Below are 27,685 nucleotides of genomic sequence, written 5' to 3' on the forward strand. Positions count from 1 at the left end.
GATACGTTCCTTTATCTATATAAAACTGTTATTTTACTTTGATAAACGATTGATTTATCCTTTTTTATATTTTTGTTGCAAACTAGACGCCAAAAGAAAGCCAGACATGTTTGCTATGTCACATGTCAAACAGTTTACCGTAAAATGAATAATGGTTAAGCGATAATTTTGGAGAGCCGCAGTGTGTGGTAGGCATGGCTACTTAAAATAAATAATACAGTACAACCATAAAAAAATATTTATTATAGTACATAGAAATAATAGAGTACATAGGAATAAGAGTACAAAAAATAATGGAGGAGGAGGCGAGGGCCGAGGAGGAGCAGAGGTAAACACAAACAGCCAAGCCGCCGTGAACCTTCACCTAAAACACTAATATAAAGAAGAATACAAGGAGAAGAAGAACCCCGGAGCTCTATAACAGTCTCCTTTCATCCAGCTCCTCAGAATCAAGGCCTAAAAACACAAAACTCAGCCCCAGGAACACTGCAGAGGAGGAGGACTGCCCCCTCGTCGCCGCGGGCCGGACAGATGAGCAGAAAGGTGAGCGCCCTGCCTGGCTCTTACAGATAAACACCAACAATTAAAGACCTCACTCCCTGAAGCCCCCCAGACCTGACCACCGGCGGACAACATTAAAAGGGAGTTGGTTTGCCATTACTGTTATAGACAAATGAAACACTCCCCAAGAGTTGTAATTGCCCCAGCACTATTAGAGACCTCACTCCCTGAAGCCCCCCAGACCTGACCATCGGCTGACAACATTAAAAGGGAGTTGGTTTGCCATTACTGTTATTGACAAATGGAACACTCCCCAAGAGTTGTAATTGCCCCAGCACTATTAGAGTACAATTTGAGAGCTCACTCCCTGAAGCCCCCCAGACCTGACCACCGGCGGACAACATTAAAAGGGAGTTGGTTTGCCATTACTGTTATTGACAAATGAAACACACTCCCCAAGAGTTGTAATTGCCCCAGCACTATTAGAGACCTCACTCCCTGAAGCCCCCCAGACCTGACCACCGGCGGACAACATTAAAAGGGAGTTGGTTTGCCATTACTGTTATTGACAAATGAAACACACTCCCCGAGAGTTGTAATTGCCCCAGCACAATTAGAGCACAATTGGAGAGCTCACTCCCTGAAGCCCCCCAGACCTGACCACCAGCAGACAACATTAAAAGGGAGTTGGTTTGCCATTACTGTTATTGACAAATGGAACACATGTAATACCCCGGGATCTCACAGGGGTTATATCTCTTTCTTCTTTTTGAACTTGAGCAAATTATTATTTATTTTCATGAATATAGAGAAATTGTACTGGATAACTCCTCCCGCGTAACTGAGTGCAACGATGAAGGTAGGCTGCCACCACCCCACAATGAGGGTCGAAACCCCCTGCTCAATGGAGAGAGGTAATTGCCCAGCACTGTGTTTGGTTGTATGTCTGGATACCCTCACATATATACTGATGGGAGGGAGAATCAGGGGGAAATATGGAGAATCACTACACGCTTCCAATATTGTCCCCATGAGAATAGTAACCTTTCCATGGTCTCATATACTTTTGAACTGTTCTCCTTTAGTGTGCCTGAGGTCTTGGAACCAGAATTAAGGCCTGGTATTGAACACTGCAGAAATGTAAATGTTAGAATAGAGGAGGCAGTGAGCTATTTAGCCGGCAAATTCAAGTGTGATTCAGTTCTGTGCCTCTCGGTGGCACTATAATTGCAAGAGCTTGTGAACAAAATGCCGTTAGGATGAAAATGAATTTGTATCATGTTAGGATAATTTAGTTAAAACTGATTTCTGATCAAAAGACTCCTTTGTTTCATTAAGAATGGCATCATACACTAATATTTAAAAAATCATCATAATTCACTGCAGTCTATTTTTTTAGTTGGTGATAATAAGATGTGGAAGGCAGTAAGGGGTCGGGAATTGGGAGGGAGAAGGAATAAGGAGAGGGATCAGGATCAGGGGAGGGGAGAGATCAGGAATAAGGGGAAGGAGCAGGAATCTCTGGGGAATCAAGGGAAGGAACAGAAATAAGGAGAGGAGACAGAAATCAGGGGAGGGATCAGGAATCAAGGGAAGGAACAGAAATAAGGAGAGGAATCAGAATTCAGGTGAGGGATAAAGTTATTAGGACCTTCTCATAACAGTGGTCCTATGATCTCAAATCACTGGTATTGGTTAATCTAGCCAACAACTGCTTCTAATATACCAAAAAAATAGCATGGGTACTGCATAGGATACTTCTTTTGTTTCACATTTGTGAAGGTTTTAGTTACTGGTCGTACCAATTTACTGCATTGTTGGGGGCTGGGTGGTTGTTCCCATGTTTTACCCTGGTATTTTATCCACCACGAAAGAGGATTCATTGCTTACTAGAAGGCCAGGATGATATAAAGTGCTTTCTTAAGAGGCACTGCTGCATTAACAAAACTATTCACTATCTGGCGGGGCATGCTGTAAGTTCTGGCAATAAAGTGTTTCCTTCCTTACAGAGTGGAGAGAAGCAGCTGTTGCAGTTTGAGGAGTGTCACCGTCGAGGAGAATTGGGTCGCAGTTTTTCCCACCTGTCCCTGGCTCTCCTCCTGTGCCCTAACCTCAAGAACTCGTACTATTCTACTTACCTGGAAATATTTGGTTGGTTTTCAAGACTTCTTGTTATTTGGTGCCACTTTTTCTTTAGCATGTTTTGTTAGGTATTGTCCTTAGTTTCACATACTGAAGCAGCATCTGTATTTCAAGTGTTGAATAATTTCTTGTAGCTGATTTAACTTTGGTGGCTAGGCTCATTCAAAGTATGAATATGAAAGCCACCAGCTGCATTCATTTCAGAACCATAGTTACTTCTCATTCACAGTGTATCATAAGTTTCTGCATGCATTTCCTTACACTGCCTCTTAGCTCCACACTGTACATTAGCCATGCAATAAACCATCTTCCAATGTAATATGATACAGGAAAAAAATATATTGTTTGATTCTTAATGTTTTGATTTGGGGTTAGGCTATGCTAATATTAATATCATTTTATTTGAAATTATATCTGGTTTTGAAACAACACCTTGATGGTATACTTTATTGTGTATTTAACCTAAGGTATGTCTGTATCAATAGTTAGTAGACAGTATTTTGAAAGCCTCCCCACCTACTCTGCCACTCTCCTATCAGCCAGGCAGGGCTACACATTTTTGGCATATGATAAGTCAAAATATTCCCACAGCTTTTCACGGACTGACTTTATTTTATGTATGAATAGTACAACAACTCTAGCATTATCAACCTCTCTCTTTGGCAGAGAAATGGAGCAAAAATGTTGAAGAAAACCAAGGCTTGTCAAAGGTGATGACCTTATTTGAGGTTGCCCTGAAACATTACCCACAGTCCTCTGACCTGCACCACCTTTTGGCTGGGACACTATACAGGTACTGAAGGAGCAGTGTCATAGCTGTTTACTCTTACATTGCAGCTAAATTCACAGTATACCACATAGTTTTGTGTGTAATGAAGCATCATCAGTTTTAGGTAAACCTTGTTGATTTATTTTATTTATTTATTTTTTGTAATCATCTTTAGGCATGTCATTTGGTCACTAACATTAGTAAAGATAGTAACAGTGGGAGGCATATTTTCCTTCATAGGAAAATAAGAATCTTGTTGAATGTTTAAGTAATGCTAGTTGTCATTTTTATAGATGTTTTACAAGAGAGTTGCTTTGCAGCAAAATATCTGATTTGAATAACGTAAGATAACTATTGTACATTTTTGCATAACTGTAATTCATGTGTGGCTGCATTAGCTATTAGTGTTTTTGAATAATTGATGCAACTTGAAAAATGGCCATTGTAATAAATGTTGTCATGACTAGAATATGTCTCATAGTGGTACATTTTTTGTGTTTGTAACAAGTGCAACAAATATCCTGACTTCTGTTTCATTCGTCACTTTGGAAATGAATTTTCTGTGACCTAGTGATTATATTCTTGTGATTGTACTTGCAATACATCAAATTTCACACTGACTGACTGTTGAGCAAATTTTCAACAATGTCTTTAGATACTTGGCGTTCTCTTTTTCGAGAGTGTCTCAGAGGGCGAGGCAGTCAGTACTGTGACGAAATTATTCCTCTACTGGTGGCTGTGGACCAGGGAGTCAAGCCATCCTTATTGTGGGATGTATGTACAGCCGACACATCTGACCTGCTGGCTCTTCTCAATCAAGCACGATCCAAGGGCCTCTTGGTTTCAAAGTTGGTCTTAGTTGAGTTAGGCCTTGATGTCTTTATAGCAAATGTACCTGCAGTGACTCGTACTCTGGTGACCATTAGTGGGGCCTCTCCAAACTGGCTTATTGATATAAGCGCAGCTGAACCAAAAATAGCCAGCACAGAAGCACACCAAGAGTTCTGTACCCACCTCACCTCTATTATGACTCAGCTCAACATGGATGAGGCAGACAAAGAAAGTTCTGCGAGCACTCCAAGCATTTCATCTCAGCAGAATGACTTAGGGAGTGCTCCTCAAAATGAAAATCCATCAGGCCCAGCTTCTGCTCAGAAAGCCATTAAGGCTTTGGAGGTCAAACTTCCTGATGATGTCAATCTGAGCACTGTGTTTGGTTGTATGCTTGGATACCCTCACATATATTGGTGGGAGGGAGAATCCGGGGGAAATAGTCTCTCTGGCATGCCACTGAAAGTGTTCAAATTCAGTGCCACCTGCTCCATATGTGAGTCAGTTGTTGAACTGTTCTCCTTCAGTGTGCCTGAGGTCTTGGAACCAGAATTAAGGCCTGGTATTGAACATTGGGGAAATGTCGTAAATGTTAGAATAGAGGAGGCAGCAAGCTATTCAGCTGCTAAATTCAAATGTGATTCAGTTCTGTGCCTCTCGGTGGCACTATAATTGCTTGTGAACAAAATGCCATTGGGATGAAAATTAATTTGTATCATTCTGGATAATGTAGTTAAAACTAATTTCTGATTAAAAGACTCCTTTGTTTTATTAACCCGTGGGCTTCGGCTATGGGAAAGCCGAGAAGTGGCCGAGAAACGGCAAAATTACACTGCATTTTGATACTAAGAAAAGAGCAGGGAACGTACATCAGAGTACTCCTCTCATAACCATAAAGCTGTTAAAGATATTTACTTTTACTCAAACTCCATTCTTTTTGGGTGGTGTTTGTTACAAAATAAACAGTCTTGTGACGCATGGCATCTAGCCGAGAGTCGCTTGTTGTCTACTTTAGAGAATTTGACAAGTGATTACTGTGTGGATAGCTAATTCAGTCTGCCATGACCTTACAGCTCCACCTATGACAAAAAAGCCCATCTCAAGATCACTCACCCACCACTGTGACCCAGGGCATGTATGGTGGGTTGCTTTATGCCACCACCCTCTACAATTAGCTCGAATTATGGGTTTTATGGTGAGCCCTTTTTAGGGTCCACCGTACCACAGCCACGACTCGTGAAAGCCCAGAAAAGGGTCTGCCGACGTTCTCGGGTTAAGAATGGCATCATACACTAATATCTTTAAAAAAAAAAAAAAAAAAGCAGCACAATTCACTTTTTTTTTATTTTTTTTTTATTTGTGATAATAACTGGAAGGTCTGGAGGAAGTGTTTGAAACAAACTGCTAGAAGATGATCATCGAACAACTAACCTTATTATGAGAAATGATGAAAAGTAAATGATGATGATGGAAATAGTAAAAAGTGGAAATGGGTGATTAAGACCTGGCCCGAAGTGAAGGTTGGTGAGTGAGAGGAGAAAAAAGGGAGAAAAGAAAACAAAGTATTACAAGTATGGTAATAAATTTTTGCTTTGTAATGGACCTAGATTTCCATGCAGCTTGTACCACATGTATATGTTCACAGTGAGAACTGTCATCCACATTCCTGTGCTGTGTAGTGGTCATGTGATTACACCAGCTCTGTGCGGCTTAGTGATCATGTGATTGCACTGCCAGACAGACAGATCATATAGTCAATTGTAAGGGTATCATATATAGATTTTTGGTAGGGAGAGTTGAAGATCAAAGAAATTATCAATAGTACAGCAGTGGTTGCCTGGACTTTATTGCACAAATATGATGTATTCCTGCAGTAATGCCTTTGAAACCATGTGGCTTATGTCTGCCAATGTGTTACACTTTGTTGTGCCACCATGTCACAGAGTAGACCTTCATCCACTGATAATGTAAGGAATGTGCAGATGTAAGCTATCTCTTGGTGATGGTGCCTCATAGATACTTGAAGATATTCAAGTTATATTCTAAATAGTTTTGCATATTTTGTAACCTAACCCAGATGGCTGGTTTAGGGGACATGCCAGTCAGTGCAGCACCAAATGCAGAGTCTGTATGTTAGATGGTGTCATTCTCTTACTGCTTGATACTTTGTGAATTCATAGTAATTATAAATGGCAGACCTAGTTTAAACAGTGTCCTGTTTTGTGTTTACATATTTATAAAACAGCTTGGTTATGGGGAAATCAGGAAATCACTGTGAAGGTGTTCATCCAGGTCTTGGTTCGCAGCAGTCACTCAAAATTTTCAGGAACAGTATTACTTTTCTCTTTGGCAACCCAAGTAGTGCATATAAGTTATCTCTAAAACCTTCAGAGTATCAATCATAGGCACATTTTTTTCTATGGTAATGTGATGGCTTCTGGCAGCTTGTCAGTGTGGAGCAATGAATACAGGATGATTGTGAAAAGGCTTTTCCTGGAGCAGCTCCTTCATGATGCTTATCTTGATGAATTCAGTCATTCAGAAACTTGCATTTTGTGTCTGTACTGTTACTGGCTCAATAATTTTATGAGAAATGGATACTGTAGGCTCTTTTTGAGTAAATTAGGCATTATTACTTAGATATTTCCAAATTAGGCCCAAAAGAAGCCTCTTGCTTAAACATCCAGGCTCCAGTGATGTGATATATTTATGCAGATTCAGCTGTTCTTTTATAAAATTCTGTTGAATCCTGATGTGCAATAAAATGTAAAGCCTCATGATTTGTTTCACTTTCCTACTTGTTACAGATTTGGTAGCACACATGAAGCTTGGAATCATGCCTGTCTGGCCCAGATGGGATGCCCAAGGGATCCCTGTGCTCAGGAGCTCCAGGGCAGACTGGCAAACTCCCTGGTGGACCGTTGGCACCTTCCCATGCTCAATGATGCTGGCAGAAACACTGCCTTCAAACAAGCCATCACCAGGGCTGTGAGGGAAGGCCACCTCACAGTTCTGGACATTGGCTCTGGTACAGGCCTGCTCAGGTGAAATGCTGCATGTTGTTTTTAATTTTGAAAATTATTATACGTCAAGCAGAAGCATAATACAAAAAAGTAGGTGTGGTCATATGCACAATATAAAAAAAACAAATACAAAACAAATTGAATCAACATTGTCTAGAGGTATCAGAGGGCACCATACTAAGGACCAGAAGAATATGTACTTTGGACAAGAGCCCCTGAGCCAGAACATCATATAAATATCTTTGCTCATTTGCATTTTTAAAAAGTAAATGTTAATGATATATGATTGAATGTAATGTTCAGTCCATGTGATATATATTTTGCTGTCACTCCTCTTCATAAGATTAACCTTCCCTTTTGTTCATTTGAGGTGAATAGCCACGTTCATGATGAGGAAGTGCTTTGTCCACCTCCGGCAGCTTTACTTTTTTGTGTGGCAGTATTGTTGCTGTCATGGTTGCTATCATATCTTCCATAAAGAAGCAGATTTTCTCTGTCCTATCCTACTTTCTGCATATGAATAGCATGTATATTTTTTTCAGTATTTATGCCCTCAAGGCTGGAGCTCAAGAAATATTTGCCTGTGAAGTTGACAAGTTCATGTGTGAAATGAGCTCCTCCATCCTGCAAATGAATGTGGATCCTTCCAGCATCAGTATCCTTAATAAACACAGCAAGGATATTCATATTCCCTCTGACATCCCAAAAAAGTGAGAATACATTTTTGTATATAGACAAGATGTTGCAAATAGTTCTTACCTTTCAGTTTTTTTGCCACACTGATGTATATCAAGTGTATGATAGTGAGATGATGTCTTTGACAAATTTTCCATGTCAATTATTTTATATTGATTATTACAAGTAAAGCAGGTACAAAATAGCTTTAAATAATATAAATAATAATCTTTGGACAAAGAATAGTAATTAATTTTTTTCTGATTATTCTTTAGAGTTTCCATGGTTGTGACTGAAACTGTGGATGCTGGCCTCTTTGGAGAACACATCCTATCAACTCTCCAACATGCCTGGCAGCATCTCTTGATACCACCCAGCAGATCCCACGATGATGGGCCTGCTAATGGAATCTCTGAATCACAATTTCTTTGTAATGGCAGAACTTCCATCACTTCATCTGAAGCAAACTCACTGGCTGAAAGCGATGTTAATGTAGCTGAAGAAAAACACAGCTCAGCAAAATATGGGAAGGTAATTCCATCAAGAGCTGAAGTATTTGTTGCTCTTATCAGCTGTAGCTACATAGCCAAGCAAACAAAGTACCTGAACCCTGACATTGAATGCCTGAAGAATAAAAGTGTGTCTGTCAAGCTTGAGGAACCTTACATGTCAGAGAAACTGAGCCACATTCCTGGTGGTTTCAAGCTTCTATCAGAATGGCTTCAAGTAACTTGTGTTGACTTTAATTCCTTGAAAGATATTACCCGCCATATTACTGGGGAAGTGAACAAACCATTCACCTTGAGATGCACAGATAATGGCCCTGTAGATGCTATAGCTCTTGCATTTAATTTGCACTTAGATGATGAAAACTGCATAAGAACATTTCCAAATTCTTTGATGGAGACGGTATGGGAAAATGCAGTGTATCCAGTGGTCCATCCATTAAATGTTATTTCTGATGACACCATTACACTTGACTTTAAGTGTTGTGATATCATTCAGGTTGTTGTTCAAGATAAATCCCCTCTATGCCCTTCTAGTCTTGATTCCATCAAGCTCAATACACATGCATTAAGATTTCTTAACAGCAAGAGTTTTGTTGATACATATAAGTCTGCAGCACAACAAGTATTCAACAAGATTCAGCAGTGTAGAAAAGAAAGCAAAGATACACATGACCATCCCATTGTTATATGTGATACGCTACCATTCCCTGTGGGAGGACTGTGCCTGCAGTCTTACCTTCCAGACTCTCAATTGTATGTGGAAGATGTGGACATTCAAGCAGTGTTACAAGAAATGGGGATCAGTGCTGGCCTGACTGAGGAGATAGCTGATGAGACTTTGGACGTGTTATTTCTTTGGCCTGTGACGCAAGAAGGTACACTCGCTGATGGAATTATAGAAAAAGTGGAAATGTACAGGCAAGTTAATTATATATGTAAATCTTCCTGTCAAAAGTATGGGTTAAGATTGGTTTAGGTCCCTCTAAATTTTTTTTATAGAAGATAATTTTTTACAGATTTGTGAGTAGAAAATGAACTGGCACACATCAGATGCCAATGGTCACATGTTATTTTGAGATAAATGGAGAAATAAAAATCAGGAAAAATTTATTAGGAATACCACCAAAAAAACGTAGAATATACTACAACGAACAGATGTTACTACCAATCAGGGAATGACAAGCAGTTTTTATAATGAAAATAAGATGCTGTGGGACACTTTGAGCTCATCCACATCAGGGTCACATTTTTAAATGTTCTGAGGTTCAATGATGCAGTTACATATCTGCAGTGTTCATTCCTATAAATATATGACTGAACCTGAAGATATATCTTTTTATATATCGTTACAAATAAATTAAAGGATAGATGCCATGATATCACTTCGCTATGTTTGAATGTTACGCATTCAAAACTTTACCTGGCCATATTTCAAAATGGTACCTTTGCACTTCAATTTCGCTATCATTTTTCAACCGATTTCGATGAAACCAACACCAAAACCATGCCTAGGGTAAAAAATGGCTGGCCCCCTTTAGGGTCATCTCATACTTTGGAAAATATGGTAGTTTAAAGGAATTAAATCACTAGTGGGTGAGGGCATATCTATAAAACAATGTTACCATTTTTGTGAGAAGAATAAGGCATATTTATATATTCCAGCTATATTTATGAGCACTTAGTCATTGCTACATGTGTGTAGAAATTATGGAATGAACCTAATTGTAGTACAAGTAGAGAAAGCATTACCAAAGCAAAAGAGAATGAGGTGGCACCACAAGAAGAAAAAAAAGTAAGGAGAGAATGGATTTGTTGAACTCAAAAACATGAGCAACTGCAGTGCTAATCAGATTTATTTTCTGAGAGATTTAAGTTCTGATGAATCTCTCAACCCCTAGGAAGTTGATGGCAAATGGTGGTCTGGTGTTCCCACAAGAACTGGAATTGGTGATGGATGTGGTCAGTTCTCCGGTGTTGGCAGCTGCTACACAAGTCAGTGATGCCAACACTAGTGGTGTTGCTGTGGCCGAGGTCTTCAATATGATGCAGGTAAGTACCCTAGTAGATTATAATATTCTGTCTGTCCATCTCTCCATCTGGAGCTCTGATGCTTTATTGCCTCCAGGGGTCCTTAATAGACAAAAATGTACTTCATTTCTCATGTATTCTGAAACCATATCAGTTCAACTGACCTATGGTCTCCCATTCATCTGATACTCTTCTGCAGTACTTGCATTTTACACATTCTTATTTCATGAAATGACATTCAGTAATAAAGTGGGAATGTGAGCGTTTAGAGACTCAAAATTCACGCATACACACTTAATTTTGCGGGCGTATATCCCAATGTTCAGCACTTAGAACAATGGGTTATTTGGAATTATCACTTTTGCTACCCAAAGATGCCCCATTCAGTGTCGTTAACTGAGATGGGTGTGAAGTTGGCAGTTATTTGAATCCCTCTTACATGGACTGGTTCATAGGTTATGGAGAGTATGGATATGGATGTCGATCATTCAAGACAATATTTGGCTGCCACTATATAATGCAGACATAAATGCTCTTTACTGGATAACATTTCCTACATCTACATACAGCTCCAAACACGAGAAGCAAACACCGTATGTAAAAATGTCCAAAGAGAGGCTCAGTCACTGCAGCCAAACACCCAGCTGTTGTCTGTCAAATTTGTTTAGTTTAAATCATCCCCATGAATATTAGTGCAACCAGGCAGTACATTTTGTGTGACTCACTCTTTGCTGAATAATCCTGATTACACAGTGTTGGCCTCTAATATCTTTTTACCTCAACTGAATTCCCTACAATATATGAACTATGACAAATACTACTTTACCTAATTCAACATCGCAAGTGTAAGAAAGAGGATAATGTGCTGGAGTCCGATGAATAAACATGGTAACAGAAAAAAAACTGTATTTCATTGTGACAGCATATTTAAAGAAAAATTACATTTTGGCAACAGAAATAAATGCCCACTAGAAAAAAATGCAGGTACATTGGTATGTTGTATTATATAATTTCAGTAAATCATGATTGTTTTAAGAAGAGTAATTTATTAATAACTTAATTTCTTACATTTATCCACTAAAAAAAGTAATAGAAAATACTACTCATTGTAGAAAATTGTAATTTCACTTACACTAACCAGGTATCAAGTCACAAATCCTACCTTTGTCATCAGGAGATTTCTGTTGGAAAGTTACATCTACTTCAAGAGCTATACCTTTGCTAATCATTAATGACCACTAAGCTTGGCTGTTTCTTGACGAATGACATTAATGAGGTCAAGATTAATTAGGAATATAAACCTTAATGATGCAATCTCCACTACAGAGTTGTTGTTCAGCTTGGTCTTGTTCCCAGCCAGCACAGGTTTGCCATCAACATAGATTGGTCTCTTGCCCTCATTGGCAACCAGGAAGTCCCCTGTGTTCCGCAACTTAATGATTCCCTGGAGGAAAGACATTTTGAGAAATGTTTAGTTTTGTCCCTATATGAATAATTGGTACAAGTTTTAAGATTAATGTAGGTGTGGCACAGAGCCATGTGATGTCATAATGCTCTTCAATATAGATACAGAGATAGGTGTGCAAGAGGTCAAAGCTCAATTGAAGATGAACAGAATGAACAGTCCTTAGTAGCATTATGTAGGTGACACTGCCCTAGAGGCAAACTGACATGTCAAAATTTGTGAAATCACTTACTTGTCTGCGAGATATCTTCCAAGCAGGCCCCTCCAAGGAAAGATCCACATCCACATTAACACCCGATGCCTTACGCCCTAAAGTTATTTCTCTGGACCGCATAAGGTACCTTCGGGGGAGAAAATCAAATATAAAATAAATTGCGTCTACTTAACATCTTTATAGCAATTTTGAATCTATGTTCAAAACATGAGAATGATGACTTCCCTCATGAAAGTGAACATATATGTGCTGAGTAAGGTATGTAGGGAATACAAGGTTACTAGAGTGAGAATGAGAAGGTAACAGAGAGTTGTGGGATATGGAAGTTGTGTGATGTGGAAAAGAAAAATGTGCTACAGTGATACAGCTTTATATAATGGTGACACCCTCTTTTCAAGCATTCAAGCAATAAAAATTTGCTTTAAAAATCATGCTTTAGTACTCTTCACTCACTCAATGAATGCCAAAGTTTGCTTTGTATCTTTCCATGGGAAAGCATTAAATGAATGTGCTCTCAGTCAGCTAATTCCTGCCAAACACCCTCCTCCCTCTCCTACCACACTTTGGGTTTGATTGTTTCTAAAAGCAGGCAAGCCTTCATAACATCAAGACTACACGTGAGTCTGTCACTGCTGTTCACCCTGCTGCAAATGTGTTTAGCCTAAGCTTAAGCAGTACTTCATCACTGGTGTTACTTATGCTTTACTGGCCAGTTGCATGTTGAATCTTAGATGCAGTTGTATATGAAGGGTTAGAGAGCCATAGAATATATCAAATGCAAACTTTAGTGTTGGTGTATGTGTGAGACAAGGGTGTGTGTTGTTACCCTAACTTTTCTATATTTACATGAAGGTTTTATCAGAGAAGTGAAAGCCAGCATAAGAGAATTAGGAGCAAGGCTGAAAATGATATATAGAGCAGGCCATGGTGACAGAGTAATTTGCAGATAATGCAGTGCTGTTGCCATAAAATTAAAGAAGAAATAGAGAAAGTTGACAGGTTGTGTAAGAGAAGAATGCTTAAAGTAAATTTAGGCACGAGTATTGTATATGAAAGAGTAAGAGAGGTGACCATAGATTTTACCAAGCCAATAATATTGTCAGAGCAGAGTGTAAGAGGGTAAGATTTAATGGGGGAAAAGATGAAGGATGTATCTGAATTTAAATATTTAGAGATAGAGTTCATGTTGATATGGGAGCATGGAGAGGAAGGCAAAGAGGAGCAGTAAAGGAGAGACAGGCAATATGTGCACTGGAGAGATATCCAGGGACGAGGAGTGGGCGGGGGAATAAAGAAGAGTAAAGTCAAATCAAGCAATTTGACAGGGTTGCATTTTAATCAAAATGGTCAAATAGTGTAATGACAAATAGCAAACTTGTTTTGCACATAGGAATGCATGTAAATAACGGGGTGTTATGTTCCTGACTTTTTTTTTACACCTTTTATTTGTTGAACAGAGGAATATTTCTGGCATACTTCATTTGTAACACAATAATGAAAAAGAAAATATACATTATGTACATCTGTACTACCAGCTGGTGGGTTGCTCAGCTAACAGGACAAGACAAACCAACACTATTTACTATCTTGTTATTCAACTAAAACTATTGTTACTGTTACTGTTAAACTAGTCACAATTACAAAACCCTACAATGCCTAGGGAAAGTTTCCCAAACTGTTCAGGTAACTTAATGAGTTCCCATTATAAGCAGACAAGTAAACACACACTTCATCAGTGACATCAGTAACAACAAAATGGACTGATGCCATTTGTTAATTTTTTGAAGGGAACAAGACAGTTATAGGTAATTCAGGCAAACACAATGATGCTAAGTAACTCACCAAAAACTTCCTAAAGTATTGTAAACCTTGTTTTTGTGACAGTCAAAATGTGTTGTTATAAATGAATAACAAAATTATAAATAGCGATAGTTTGTCCCATCCCCCCCATCTGGTCAGCTGAGCACTCTGGCAGGCCACATGAGGCAGGTTCAAAACAACAAAAATAGTGGGCATTATAAAATAATAAATAATGGAGGTTGTCTATATAAGAAATAGCATTATCCTTCCAAGACTAAGTGTGGAATGTAACGGTAATCACAAAACATATCCAGTGGAAATGAGCTATATAAGAGGAGCATGTGGTGTGTCAAGATGGGATGGAGAAAGAAATTAGGATGTATACCTTACGGGAGTTTTAGTATATATAGGTGTAACAGGAAAAGGTATAGACTGAGAAGTGGTGCAGTGGGTCATGTATGATACTTTTAGAAATTTAGATGGTCTCAACATGTGATAAGAATGATTAACTGATGCTATTTTGACTCTCAACTCATCTACAGAAAATATTGAGCTCTTTAGGAGGAGAGAACAATGAGGCAAAACCATTCCTCGGGAGGTTCTCTTAGATTATTCAGGCTACATTCTATGGCTAAAACAAACATGACCAGGCACAACCTACCTTACTAGTCGACCTCGGAGTACAGCGAGAGTCTGATTGTCAAATTCTGGAGGTGAAATTCCTGTGACTGTGTCAACCAAGACCTGCCACTTGGAAACTTGGTCTTCCAAGAGACGAATCTCTCGCTTGCTCCCCCGACCAGCCACTCCAAGCTCATGTTCCAGCAAGTCATCACTGCTCTCATACAGTTCAGAATCATGAATCTACAGTTCAGGGAAAAGAAAAAAAGAAGGATTTTTCAAAAGCAATTTTAGTTAACTTACTTTACATCTGCTATGTACAGTATCTTTAATCAACTGATAAAGACTCACCTGTTGCTCAGCTTCAGCAAAATCCTTGACAGGCCCATTCTTGTTGAGAGGAGGGACAGACTGGTCTGGGAGCAGGTGATACTGTTTCAATAGCTGCCAGTGTGCAAAAAGTGACTTAGCAGAACGTGCTGGGAAGAGTATATGTGGGTTGTCCTTCAGACACTGTTCAAAGGTTTGAAGTGTAGGGTTTGAGTTGGATTTGATTGTTCCTAAAAGTTCTTCCTCAGCCTTGCTGTAGAGAGCTCGGGATTGGACTGCTTGTATCTGTAATAGGATCAAGACTTTAAAAGATGAATCAAAATACTTCTCAACCATTGTCATACTGTGCTAAACATCATACTTTGAACCCTATATCCCATATCACTCAGAGTATAAGAAACTCAGTCTGATGGGAAAGGCTGCTTTGTGAAACTGACCACTTTACTATCCACAAATCATTTAAGAACATTTGGTGCCCATCTACATTTACCAGACTCAAGTCATTCCTCTAAATAAAATATAGAATCACTTCGTGACATCAAATGTTGGGTAATAGTTCACCTATTCAAGAACCTAAATGATATGAAGCACTTAATTTGTCAAAACAGGAATCAAAGTTTCAAATCCACATGTGGGTCTAGTGACTTATTAATATTGGAAAAGTCATGACTACCAATAATGATACACAAAATAACTTCAATCAGCTCTCATAATAAATACAGGAGACAAGGTTTTATACACATAAGACTTACTACAATAAAGTTTTGCAGGGCTGATTTGCTGTTCTGTCTTAAAAACTCTTTCCACTAGTCTCCAACAAAAAATGAGACTTTTACCTGGTCAGGATGTAAATTTTTCATGGCTTGCTGAGCAATTCTTGACACTGTTGGATCATAGAGAAGAGCATACCATCGCTCCTGAACCTCCCCAAGTGTGAACTTGCAGGAGAACTTTACACCTCTGTGGACAGTTACTAAGTCACATGTTTGCTGGACTCCAATTATCAAACCAAGATCATCTGTTGGTTTCCACCGACCAAGGTCTTTGGTGACAATTGATTGTGATCCTCTACCCTTTCTTGCCTTCTTACTAGAAGACTTTGATGACAGTCTCTTTCTAACATCAGATGTGACTGATGGTGTTGGAGGAAGCGACACAGAACAATCTGATGCGGTGGAGATTGATGGATTACGTGTTCGAATCTTGTTAAGAGGAGTGGAGCCTTGACCTCCAAGACTTGACTCAACCAGTTCATCATCAAACTTAGGGCGCTTGATGGCTCTGGAGGAAGACCTGCGCTTTGTGCCATCCTCTATAAGGCTGCTGGTGCTGGTGGTGCGTTCACGGGGTGGCAGGGTGAGGTCCATTGAGCGAAACCGTGGCCTCTCAGTTACCCTGGAATATCAATTATTATATGATCAGATAAATCAATAAACATTGTGTGGAGGTGGTCTCCATTCTCATGTGCAGCTGTCTTTTGGCCTTGCACGCACGAGCTAAATTTCAATTCATCATCATCATTTCATTTAACGTCCGTTTTCACTCTTCCTGAGCGGTTGGACACTTTATGGCTCTCCTCCATTCTACTCTTCTTCCTGATGTTAATCCAATGCCAACCATGCCAAGTCTTCCTGTATACACCTTCTCCATGTTTTCCTAGGTCTACCAACTGCCACTGGTCTCCTTCCTTCTTCCTCTAATCTCTCCACAGCTCCCAGCACTGTATCCCCACCTGCTCTCTTTACATGTTCAAACCATCAGAGTCTTTCCCTTCTGAGCACTGTTTCCAGGTCCTCTACTCCTTATCTGTTAGTTACATCTGCCTTGGACACCCTATCTTGCCACCTGATCCCCACCATATACCTCAGCATTCTGCGGTCACTTGCTCTCAATACCTTCATCAATTTTCTAGTTAGAGCCCATGTTTCTGCTCCATACAACATCACTGATCTAATACATGCTTGGTACACCCCTGCTCAGCTCTTTAGAGGGATGCTACGATTCACGAGCAGACTAGCCACCTCCCTCCACTTAAACCATGCTGCCGCCACTTTTGCTCTCACTGTCCTCTCCACTCCTGCCTCACAGTCCAGAACATCTCCCAAACAATAGAAATGTTCTACCTCATCCAGCTTTCCTCCATTCACCTCTAGTTGGAGGAAAGCTGGATGAGGTACTATCTGATAGGTACTATCTTCCCATTCTTTCACCAAACTCAAGTAAAGGCAAGAATTACAAATCACAATACTGCAAATAGCAACCAACCATTATATTTAACGTTTTCCTGTCATTAAACAGAGAGTTCTCTTTTATTTGTCACCCGTCTATTGGTCATTACTCGTTTCTGTTGGTTATATTTTGTTGAAATAAAGTGAAAAAGTTCCACATTCTTCTGTCATCACCCGATTGCTCTTCACAGTTTTATCTTATTAGATATTCTTTTGTAATCCTGGTCCATGGCTGATACCCAACCACCCAAACCTTGATGTCAACATATTGTTTCATCACTAGAAAAAGAGGATGAAAATAATTAGAAGTAAAAGTGGTCAGCATGCTGTTGACATCAGCTGTGCTATACTGTAAATGTCCTGCCAGCCACTGTTTGCTCCACTGTGAAGAATGAACCACAGCTGGAGAAAAAGGCTCAATTTTTACCTAAACATTCTGATGTCCTTATCACTCATACTGAGAGTGACTGAATGATGAACCTGGAGCAACTGCTATTGGTTGATAAATAGATCTCACAGTTGGGATGGCTCATGTATGTAGGGATCAAGACAAATGAACACTCTGTGCTGCAGTGTTTGTTATGGGTCATAGCAGGCACAACACAACACAATATTTGCAATAAATTTGCTCTACCACTCAGGAATAATTTAAACTGTTACTGTACATAGCATATTCTGATGGGCTATGAGGCTTCAACTTTCACTCAATCATTTTTCATGTTTCTGTGCTCTATTTTAGCAGTGAATAAGGGCAGACTCTTACTTAAAGAAATTGAATTTGAAAGCAGTTAAGTAACAGCAAGTCAAGTGATAATGTCACTAAAACTTCTTAAGCTTAAAGGTTAAAGGCAAAGGTGAAGTTGGGGCATACACTAAGCTATGCATGGCCTCATTGCTCACCTCCGTATCATTGGCTCTTGAGCCTGTGGTGGGCAAGAACCCATTTCCCTGGGACATAAGACGAATGTGACATCTGAGTTACCACAGTTTACTTTCCCCAGATTTTCCCAGGTACCCACTTATTGAGGGAGAATGAATGGCTGGGTGAGCTGGGCACCAAACACCCTGAGCTGGGATCAAACCAGCCCACGGATTTGTAGCAAGGCCTGCTAACCACTACAACACACAGGCGCCAGGGTTAGAAAGTCAAAATATTCAAAGGCTCATGCACAGAGGCAGTCATAACAGTGGCACTGACACTCATCCGTAGTCATGTTTTTTTATCTTTTTGGTATAGATTTGGAAAATTCAGTACTCAATTTATTTATTTATTATTTTTTTTTTTTAGCATTTAAGGGACGGTAACATTTACTTCTAAGGAAATCAATAGTTTCAAGCATGGTGACTCCAGAATTTTGTTAAGGGGAGGCTAGGGGGTACTTTCTTGATGCAAGGAGGGCTGTAGGTGTGCCAAGAGAGGTGAATAATAATTTATTTCTAAATTAATATAAGGCTACAGAAGGATGATAATTTTTTGGGGTGATATAGTAACAGCCCAGGCCTCCCCTTGGCATTGCCACTGTTCGAAGTTAAGACCAATTTTCAATAAAACAAAACGTAAACAAATAACAACCTAGTAGCAGAGCCCTACCAAATTATTCGTAACTCAGTCCCACCGGTTGCGATGACTCAGCTTGTAGGAGCAGCCAGTGCATAGGCAGGTGTAACAATGGTGCTGTACACAAATTTTTCTATAATTGGTAAAGATTATTTTTTTTCCAAGAAATTGTTTAAGGTAAAATTATATGCATTTTGAAGAATTCTAAACTTAGTTTTCTTTAAAAATCAGTAGTAAAACTACTTGCATTTTGACATTCATCCTAACCAGGGGTGTGGAATCGGAGTTGAAATTTTCTGACTCCGACCCCGGGAAATTTTAAAGTTGCGACTCTGACTCCGACCCCCATGCCCCTCCTCCTCTATTGCAAATCTTTTTTTTTTTAGATGCTGTCTGTAGTGCTGGTAGACTCTCTTGAGGTCCTTTTTCTTACATGTATTTACATTCAAATTATGTGTACTCTATATAGACAACATCTAGATAATGTAAAAGAAAAAACTTCACAACTACATTGCACGATAAATTATTACGTTAAGGAGTCGGAGTCGGGGGTATTTTTACCGACTCCGGCCAAAAGTAGCCGACTCCACACCCCTGATCCTAACAGCCACATCACAGTGCAGGTCTCCAAGGTCTCATTTGTACAAGATACATTTGAATAAAATGGGATAACTTTTATGGAGATAATTGATTTTTATTTGAAATGGCAGTAAATTTTCTTTGAAGATCATTCACAGACTCCATGGACGTATACCATTTTGATGTCTGAAAAATTAGATAACCATTTGCCACAAATATTTTAATTAATGTTTAAAAGAACCAACAAACCAGCTCATCATCGCTTGCATGCCGCCTTCCAAATCACACAGGGCAGCAACGTCTTGAAAAATCAAACATACCAACCTAACCCAAACTAATATATCCTGCCCATAAACGGTACAGTAGACCATTGCTCTGATAAACCTATCGGGGAAAAGGTGAAGTTATATTTGAAAATCTGTTATATCATATGTTACTATATGTACTGAAAGTTCGCTATTTCTGACCAATTTTGTATATAACAAAGTTTGTTCTTTGTATTAGTTGATAGGTGTGGCATGAAAGGATGAGAGCAGAGGTGTTTGGTGTCGTGTGGACAAAGTTAGACTGACTAGACACACATCTCCCAGTTGACAATTGTTTCCATCGCTGCCGATCGACATGCATGTACACACAGTCAAAAAAATATCGTTACACATTCAGCATGACACAAACTGACACCAAGGACGAAGCCATTGAGAACAGGCTATTCATGTTGGTATCACAGCGTGTGTTGGGTGTGGGTTCACTTGCCTGAACCAAGTGAGCGGGACTCGTAAATGAAGCAGTAGAATTTGAGCTGGCACAGTAACGATTCATGAAACACACAGGTGGAGTCTTAGTCGAAGTTAATTGACCTGTGTTCTATGTAGCTATAATATTGTAATGTTTGGGGTGATGAAATTATGCTTTAACACCTCACACACAAGTGAAGTTAAAATTTTGTCCATTTAGGAGACAATATGATAAACACCTTGCGGTGATGAGTCTCTCAGGATTTGGATATCAGAGTGAATCCCACTGACTGATCGCCACATACGGCTCCACCGAGCCTAGGAGGTTACGTAGAACTTAGCTAACCCTTATGATACATTTATAATGGATTGGATTATAAACTTGACTTATCACCTAAATGGTAAGATAACGTTGGCATTGGTTTCACTAGTATAGCATGCACTACTCGAGTCACGGTATTCGCTTGTCTCAAAACAATCATGGAATGCACCCAATAAGATTAATTCTCTAATAATTCTGTGGTGAGTCATTATACCAACATATTAGACAAATTAACTCCTGCATGCAAGCTATTTAATAAATTACTCTTCTCCAGAGACGGCTAATTTCGGCAATTCAAAACGCCTGCACCAAATTCCTTATTTGTCAACTTAAAAAGCGCGCAAAATTCCTACTTTTTATCAAGCAATGAGGCAGCACAAGAGAGAAGGGTAGCCCAGGAGTAAATTGAAACAACCTGTAGATATTCACGCAACTCTGTTTAAACTGTATCTTTCTTACCAGCAATGCTTTTAGCATTGCAATTTGAAGTTGTGTCTTTTTCAGATGCCCACAACTTGTTCATGAAAGAAAAGACACGTTCAGTGGAACCATTAGTTCCAGGATGGCACATTATGAACTGAACTATATCTGACATGCGTTGATGGTTGTTTTTGTCTTTGACATGGGAGAATACTTTTACCCACCGCTGTTACGTATATCATATGAGCATTATTGTTTAATAATATGTGAATATAAAGCTTAACCCCTTCACTCCGACGCCGACGGGCATCCGACAGCATCACTGTATGGAAAGGGTTAGTCCTCTTCTAAACCTCTTAATCCTCTTCTAAACCTCTTAAGATGAAATGGAAGAGGATTAAGAGGAATTTAGAGGAGGATTGAGAGGTTTAGAAGAGGGTTAATCCTCTTTCATTTCCTCTTGACCCTTTCCATACTGTGACGCCGACGTCTGCGTCACGGATGGAAAGGGTTAAACAAGTGGCACTCAAATCACTCTGTTAATATTATGGTGATATCTGGTATCTCAGTGTCTCCCTTCCTCTCCATCCCTCCCTTACGGGGGTCCTGTCCTGCTCCTCCCAGCAGAGCTGAGGTGGTGGGGGTGATCGCACTCTTACCAACCCTGCCGATATTACCGGGTTGCTCCGTGTGAAATTCGTCAGACCCCACTGTAACGATAGTTTTTTGAGTGTGTGTACGTCTGTCTAGCGGCAGCCCATCACTGAACTGAACGCTGCACTTACCGAACTTGTTCGGTAAATCCCCGTATACTTTGGCCTAGCCCCAAAAGTTCATTAAAGCCAAAATTCAGTATATCGAGGTCCATAAGAGTGAGTGAGGGTTTACTGTATTGTAATTTAGCCCAACACCCACTCCCAACCCACAGCTTCATCATCATGGCATCTCATGATTAAACACTGCCACAAATGATGCATCACCACTGTTAAAGTCATTTCTTTAGTTTCAATTTGCATTACAGGATACCGATGAGTAAATATAGTAAAAGTCACAATATTTGAATCTTGCTGTAACCTTCAACAAAATAACACCATAATTGCTATGATGTGATTCTACAATAAATTAATTCTTGCACTTCTGTAGCTGTTTTCTGGTGGGAAAAAAAAAAAAAAAAAAAAAAAAAACTATGGGATATACGTATATATGAGCAGTTTAGCTCCACCACCTCAAAATACCATATATACCTTCGTATTACAATTAAAGGGCAAAAATACATGCAAACCATATTATAAAGGTGCACTTGATTAGAAACTAACCTTAACTAATAAAACTTAACATAATCGTGCCAGTGTTGCCAATGCATAAGAGACAGTCGGGATGGCGGCTGCTGTCAGGAGCACAGTGGATTGCTTGCTTATGTTAGGTTAGCTTCTAACAATATGCATTTTCATATCATGATCAATGGGTATTTTTGCCCTTTGATCACATTATGAAGATGTATATATTCAGTATTTTGAGGTGGCAGAACTAAACTACACATTTACCTGCTCAGGTCAGCCAAATATTTACCAAATTTTTTCATAGCAGACCTGTGGTGGAATCCCCAAAAACTGTCATAGCACATCTTTAACATGACTCATCTTAAACATATTATCAACCAAGAATAATAATTAAAACATCAGCCTTACGGTTTGCCTTTGTGAACAAATCTGGTAATCATCTGTGACGCTTGACGTGGAGTGCACAGACAAACACTGAATGGGGAGAGGTGGACGGCAGACCTCAAGACTTGGGAGTGGCTTGTGGCACGGCCCCTTGGTGAGGCAGAGGAACTTGGCTTTTGTATAGGTTTTCTCACTTCTTGGCATCAGACCCTTTCCCTGGAACTCCTAGACCTAGAAAGGAAAGAAAATCATTTTTAACTTCTATAATTCCCTACTCCTCTCATGCTTCTCCACCTTCCCACTTACAGAAAAGACATTCCTTTACCCTCACACTTTTTCCTTCACTAAGCCATCTAGGAACTTTTGGTAAAATTTTACAAGTGCACCTGTCTTGCACAGGCATGTGATTTATTTATTTATTTATTTATTTATTTTTTTTGGAGGGGGTAATTTTTGGTGTGTTTTGAAATAATCTGCTAACCGTTTCTGTTGCAAATCATTATTTTTTTAAGGGAAATCAAATAAAACGGAGGCGTCCACATGAGGGACACTCGTCCTTTAATGGAATCCACTAATGTTTCCACCTATAGGACGCTCATCCTTTACTGGTTAAACTAACCTAACCTTACCTATCCTAACCTAACAGGGGGGTGCCCCCCTTAATCCCCAAATAATTTTTCTTCTAGCCAAACGGGGGGGGGGGGGCTGGAACACGTACCCATCATGGCGGCAACCGTTCATTTTAATCATATGAATAAAGATATATTTCAAATAATTTTCAATGTAAAAGCAATACGTCAGTATGTTGTATTGGTTAACCCTTAAAGCGCGGGTGTGGACAGCCGGAGCGTGCCATGTCCACAATAGTGGACATGGCATTTATTTAATGAACGCGCCGCCAGATTTGATTAGTTTGTCGTCAAGTACAGTAAACATGCCGTTTTTTTAGCTTTATATGGGTATGGTACACAGAAGCTGTAAAAAAGTGATACTTTTTATTGCTAAATAATAGAAAATAAGAACAATAGAGGCAGGTATCTGTCTATAATAATATGTTTTCATAGTTCCTACTTCATAACTCTGTACTTGTTCTACCAATGCTTATATGGTGTTCAAATTAACGTCAAAGGACAGCTATGGAAAAGGACTTTACAATGATATCTCATTCAGCAACGTTAGCTCAGTAAGAGAGAAGATACTTGAGGTTGAAGTGAGGTGTGTTTTTGAGTGAATATGTCAGCATGGCAGGCCAGGCGCGGCAAAATCTAGCCCGCGCTTTAAGTGTTAATATGTAGGAGGAGTAGGCATGGTCTGTGAAGCACAAGGGACATATATTCTATATTGTTTATACCTCAGTGTATTCAAATTAATCTATTGAGCATCGGAAATGGTCTAGAAAATATGTTCAAAGGGTGGCGGGGTCGAGGGGGAGCAACCCCCCCCTCTGTTAGTCGTTAGGTTACAAGTCGGGGTTGGTTTAGTTTAAAAATAATTTGTGACTATTGAGAGAGAGAGAGAGAGAGAGAGAGAGACCTTCCTCATTTGCTCGCATAGAAAACGGGTGGGTTAAAATTCGTTTTAGTACCGTGCCAGTATTTCATTACCTACCTTATGAAACATCACTAGCTCTTCATTTATCTTTTCTACAAACATTCAACTATCATGGAAACGCTTTCAAAATCCAATTCAAGGACTATTTATTGTTGAAAATAGGGGATAATATTCACGAAATTACAGCCTCCTCTGGCGGCGGCTGTGGTGGCGGTGCAGCCGGTGTTGCAAGAAATACTTCCTTGCAGAACTGTCGCATATACATGTGGGGGGGGTTCCCCCCCTGGCTAGAAAGGGTGTTGAGGGGGGCGAAGCAGGTCATAATTTTTTTTTTTTTTTTTTTTTTTTTTTTTTTTTTACATTGCGACCTATTGCGCCGGTAGGCTTCTTCCCGGTGGATCCTGATGGTCGGTCCAAGGCTTCTTTCCAGTGGGTCCTGATGGTCGGCCCAGCCCGTTCTGGTGCAGGCGAGTGTTTATAGTGGCGCCATCTTGCATTGGCTCATGCTGCCCTCCCAGAGCTCATCTTTGATCCTAGAATCTAGAGTCCAGGTTGATAGGCGGTCTTCTGGACAGCATGTGGGTAGTTTTAAGCCACTCGGCAGCGGCTGAAAAATCCCAGCTTAGTGGCACCGGGCGGGGATTGAACTCGCGTCCTCCTGAACACAGAGCCGTTACTCTGACGACTCAGCCACCGCCTCCCTGGTTGGAGTAGTTTAAATATGCTCCCCCACCCTAAACTCTTTGTGAGCTATTTTGCGGCTGTAGCAGCGGCACCGTCGCCGCAGCCGCCGTCAAAGGAGGCTACACTTTCGTGAATATATTATCTCCTATTTTCAACAATGAATAGTCCTTGAATTGGATTTTGAAAGCATTTCCATGATTGTTGAACATTTGTAGAAAAGATATATGAAGAGCTAGTGATGTTTCATAAGGTAGGTAATGAAATACTGGCATGGTAGGTACTAAAATTAATCTTTAACAACGGGTGTGAACGGCAGAGCGGGGTGGAGTGTGCTACAGGGAACTGTAGAATTCCTGATATATGTAACCCCCCAAAAGTAATTTTTTTACTGGTTTGTGCAGAAAAAAGCTATCTCAACAAAAAAAGTGGTCATATATTGCCCATGAAAACATAATCTGTGTCTTGAAGAAAATAATACGCCTACTCCTGTTTCATTTTTACCGTTGTATCACCACAAAGAATTTCCTAAAGCACATGGGTATCTTTCGCCGTGAGGCGGCGCACTTGTAAAATAATACCAACTTTTCCTCACTTCCCAGCATCAGACACATTCCCTGGGCCTCCAAGACCTACAAGAGGAGAATATCATCACCAACTTCCTTGGCCACATTTTCAGAACTCTCTGCTCCTCTCATTGTTACTGGATCCAGAACTCTCTGTTCCTCTCAGTCTTACTGGATCCAGATCAAGATCCAGAACTTCCTTGACCACATTTTCAGAACTCTCTGCTCCTCTCATTCTTACTGGATCCAGAACTCTCTGTTCCTCTCAGTCTTACTGGATCCAGATCAAGATCCAGAACTTCCTTGACCACATTTTCAGAACTCTCTGCTCCTCTCATTCTTACTCACCTACAGAACAGACTCATTCCCTCACCACCACCAGGCCCTGTATAAGCACTTCCCTCCACCAAACACCACTTCCAGCCCCCCTCAGCTCCTTCCTCCTTCCCCAGCCCCACACAGCCGTTACAGTAATGGTGTGGCCAGTCAGTCCCTCCTATGGCACAGAGCAGCGCAGCACCCACACACTAACAGCGCCCTGAGTGCCCCGCGCCAGGCTCCGCAGAATGTAAACAAACATGGCGGAGGGATAGCGCTACAGAAAACGGCGGGTATTATTGGGAGGCTTAGGAATGTTTGGATTTACATATATTTATATAGATGTCCAGCCAACACAGACTACCAAGACGTTGCATCTCTGCCTTCGTGACGTTTGAGGATGTGGCAGTTGAGTATATTTCTGAATGTTTCAATCGTGTTACACTGAACCGCTAAAGGGGGAGCTTATTCCATTCTCGTACAACAACATTGTTGGGGCAATTTTGTGCAGTCTACATTTATATATGTATGCCATTATTTCTCGCTCACAATGTGTCATCGATCACAATCTGGATTCATCCACAATTGTAAAGCCATCAGATATTTTCAAACAGTCAGTTTCCCTCGGAAAATGAAACGTCCCGATTATATTATTTTATTTTTTAATCCCACTATCTTCTTTTCTTTATTCCGAAGTCAGTCTGTTATGTTTTTAATTCTATAATTTTATATATATATATTTCTATTTTTCCAGACGACCCATCAGCTGGACGTGACGCTGGCCAGCCTCCCGCACACCACCAGCGTACTGAGGGGCGCCGTGCCCGTATTGAGGGTATCTCTCGTGTCTGGCCGCGCTGAGGCTGTGGTCGAGCCGCAAGAACCTCTGCCAAGACAAGGTTCCTCCACAGGAATGCTGGTGCTGGGCGGGGAAGTCGTGGAAGCGAGAACGCGACTCGCTGTCACACAATCCACCACACTCGCGGCCATTCCTTACTGGTTCCACTTCAAGGGTGGCCTCGAGCAAGCTTTCGAAGGTTCGTCCTCAGCAGCGGCGCATTCGGAGTCTGATTCCATACTATCAACGCTAGGCGAAGACTCCCCTTGCAACCAGAGCGTGTTTATGCTGAAAGAGCCGCTTGAAGTCGTGGCTGGGGAGAAAGTGACGCTCCGGGTGGTGTGGCGGGAGGGGGTGTTCACGGCCTCTCTTGAGCGACACGAGTCTTTCAGTACCGAGGGGCACCGGAAACACAGTTGCAGCCCTGATAAGGCAGAGGGAATGCTGATGTAACAGTGGTATTGAGGGGCTGCGACGAAGACCCACTTGCATCCCTGGAGGCTGGGAGAATCTAGAGATTTTTGTGCCTGGGGTCTTGGCTCCTTGAGGGGTTCTCTTTGACATCACGGAATTGTTACCCCCTCGTTTTTTTAATTAATTTTTTTATTACTAGATCTGTTTGAGACCCCTATATTGAGTATCTTGAGGCCTTTCCATATACCCCTCTATTCCTTCCAGTATCTATACACCGCTGAAAAGGTAACAGAAAATAAATATATAAATAAAGCAATTAGCATTATTGCCATTATTACCTTGTAAATCTAATGGTTTATTGCATATAATAATGTGTCCCTATAGTATTAATTTACTTTTCTCATTATGTATTGTTTCAGATCAAATTATGTGATCAATGTTTTGTAAATCAATTAAAGTCAGCATAATCCACTCTAATTAATAAAAGTTCTTACTTTTGTTAAACAATTTTCCCTGTCCCTGAATATATCTTCCTCGCATATCACTTGTAAATATTGTTGCCAACAACTGTGTATGGTGGGGCTGGGGGTAACCAGTCGCAAATGAAATAAAAATCTTGTCTACACGTAAGGTTTATGTCGCGATACTCATGGGCAAAATAAAGAACAAACAATTTCGATTGCCACAAAGATTGAAACTAAGGTGCTTTCACACAATTCTGACGGTATACAAAAACCTGCCCTTATAATTACTATGGCATTACACGTTTCCGTGGTGTAGTGGTTAGCACGCCTGTCTACAAATACGCGGCCCTGGGTTCGAATCCCGAAATGCATGGGCAGTCGGTGCGCAGCTCACCCAGCTGGTAAATTCTGATAATTCGAATGATGCACTTGAGCTATGT

General features: G+C 40.3%; 2 protein-coding genes across 12 annotated transcripts in view; one reads left to right on the plus strand and one right to left on the minus strand.

Moving 5' to 3' along the window:
• Positions 1–291: 291 nt before the first annotated feature.
• On the plus strand, positions 292–27,279 carry LOC127005899 (UPF0739 protein C1orf74 homolog). 3 transcript variants are annotated; one of them, XM_050875258.1, is made up of 9 exons: positions 292–543; positions 1,311–1,415; positions 2,511–2,652; positions 3,310–3,436; positions 7,051–7,287; positions 7,809–7,976; positions 8,217–9,372; positions 10,353–10,499; positions 26,284–27,279. In XM_050875258.1, exons 4-9 carry the CDS (start codon positions 3,357–3,359, stop codon positions 26,818–26,820), a joined length of 2,325 nt encoding a protein of 774 aa, XP_050731215.1. In that variant the 5' UTR covers positions 292–543; positions 1,311–1,415; positions 2,511–2,652; positions 3,310–3,356; the 3' UTR covers positions 26,821–27,279. The 3 variants fall into 3 exon arrangements, with proteins under 3 accessions (XP_050731215.1, XP_050731206.1, XP_050731225.1); XM_050875249.1 differs by lacking the exon at positions 1,311–1,415; XM_050875268.1 differs by lacking the exons at positions 7,051–7,287; positions 7,809–7,976; positions 8,217–9,372; positions 10,353–10,499; positions 26,284–27,279 and having other exon boundaries at positions 3,310–7,020.
• LOC127005905 (microspherule protein 1-like) overlaps positions 11,368–27,685 on the minus strand; it is a 74,726-nt gene continuing 58,408 nt past the window's right edge. The window contains exons 1-8 of one of the 9 annotated variants that reach the window (XM_050875356.1): positions 25,681–25,823; positions 22,445–22,644; positions 18,728–18,811; positions 15,745–16,303; positions 14,930–15,193; positions 14,619–14,821; positions 12,176–12,284; positions 11,368–11,922 (exon numbers count right to left, since the gene is read on the minus strand). In XM_050875356.1, coding sequence (XP_050731313.1) covers positions 11,707–11,922; positions 12,176–12,284; positions 14,619–14,821; positions 14,930–15,193; positions 15,745–16,275 — 1,323 coding nt within the window. In that variant the 5' untranslated portion in view covers positions 16,276–16,303; positions 18,728–18,811; positions 22,445–22,644; positions 25,681–25,823 and the 3' untranslated portion in view covers positions 11,368–11,706. Of the gene's footprint in view, positions 11,923–12,175; positions 12,285–14,618; positions 14,822–14,929; positions 15,194–15,744; positions 16,304–18,727; positions 18,828–22,437; positions 22,645–25,559; positions 25,824–27,685 lie in introns of those variants that run through there. The other 8 variants (XM_050875336.1, XM_050875345.1, XM_050875285.1 and 5 more) reach the window with 8 other exon arrangements.

This window comes from Eriocheir sinensis, chromosome 3 (assembly GCF_024679095.1).
Source record: "Eriocheir sinensis breed Jianghai 21 chromosome 3, ASM2467909v1, whole genome shotgun sequence".
NCBI lineage: Eukaryota > Metazoa > Arthropoda > Malacostraca > Decapoda > Varunidae > Eriocheir > Eriocheir sinensis.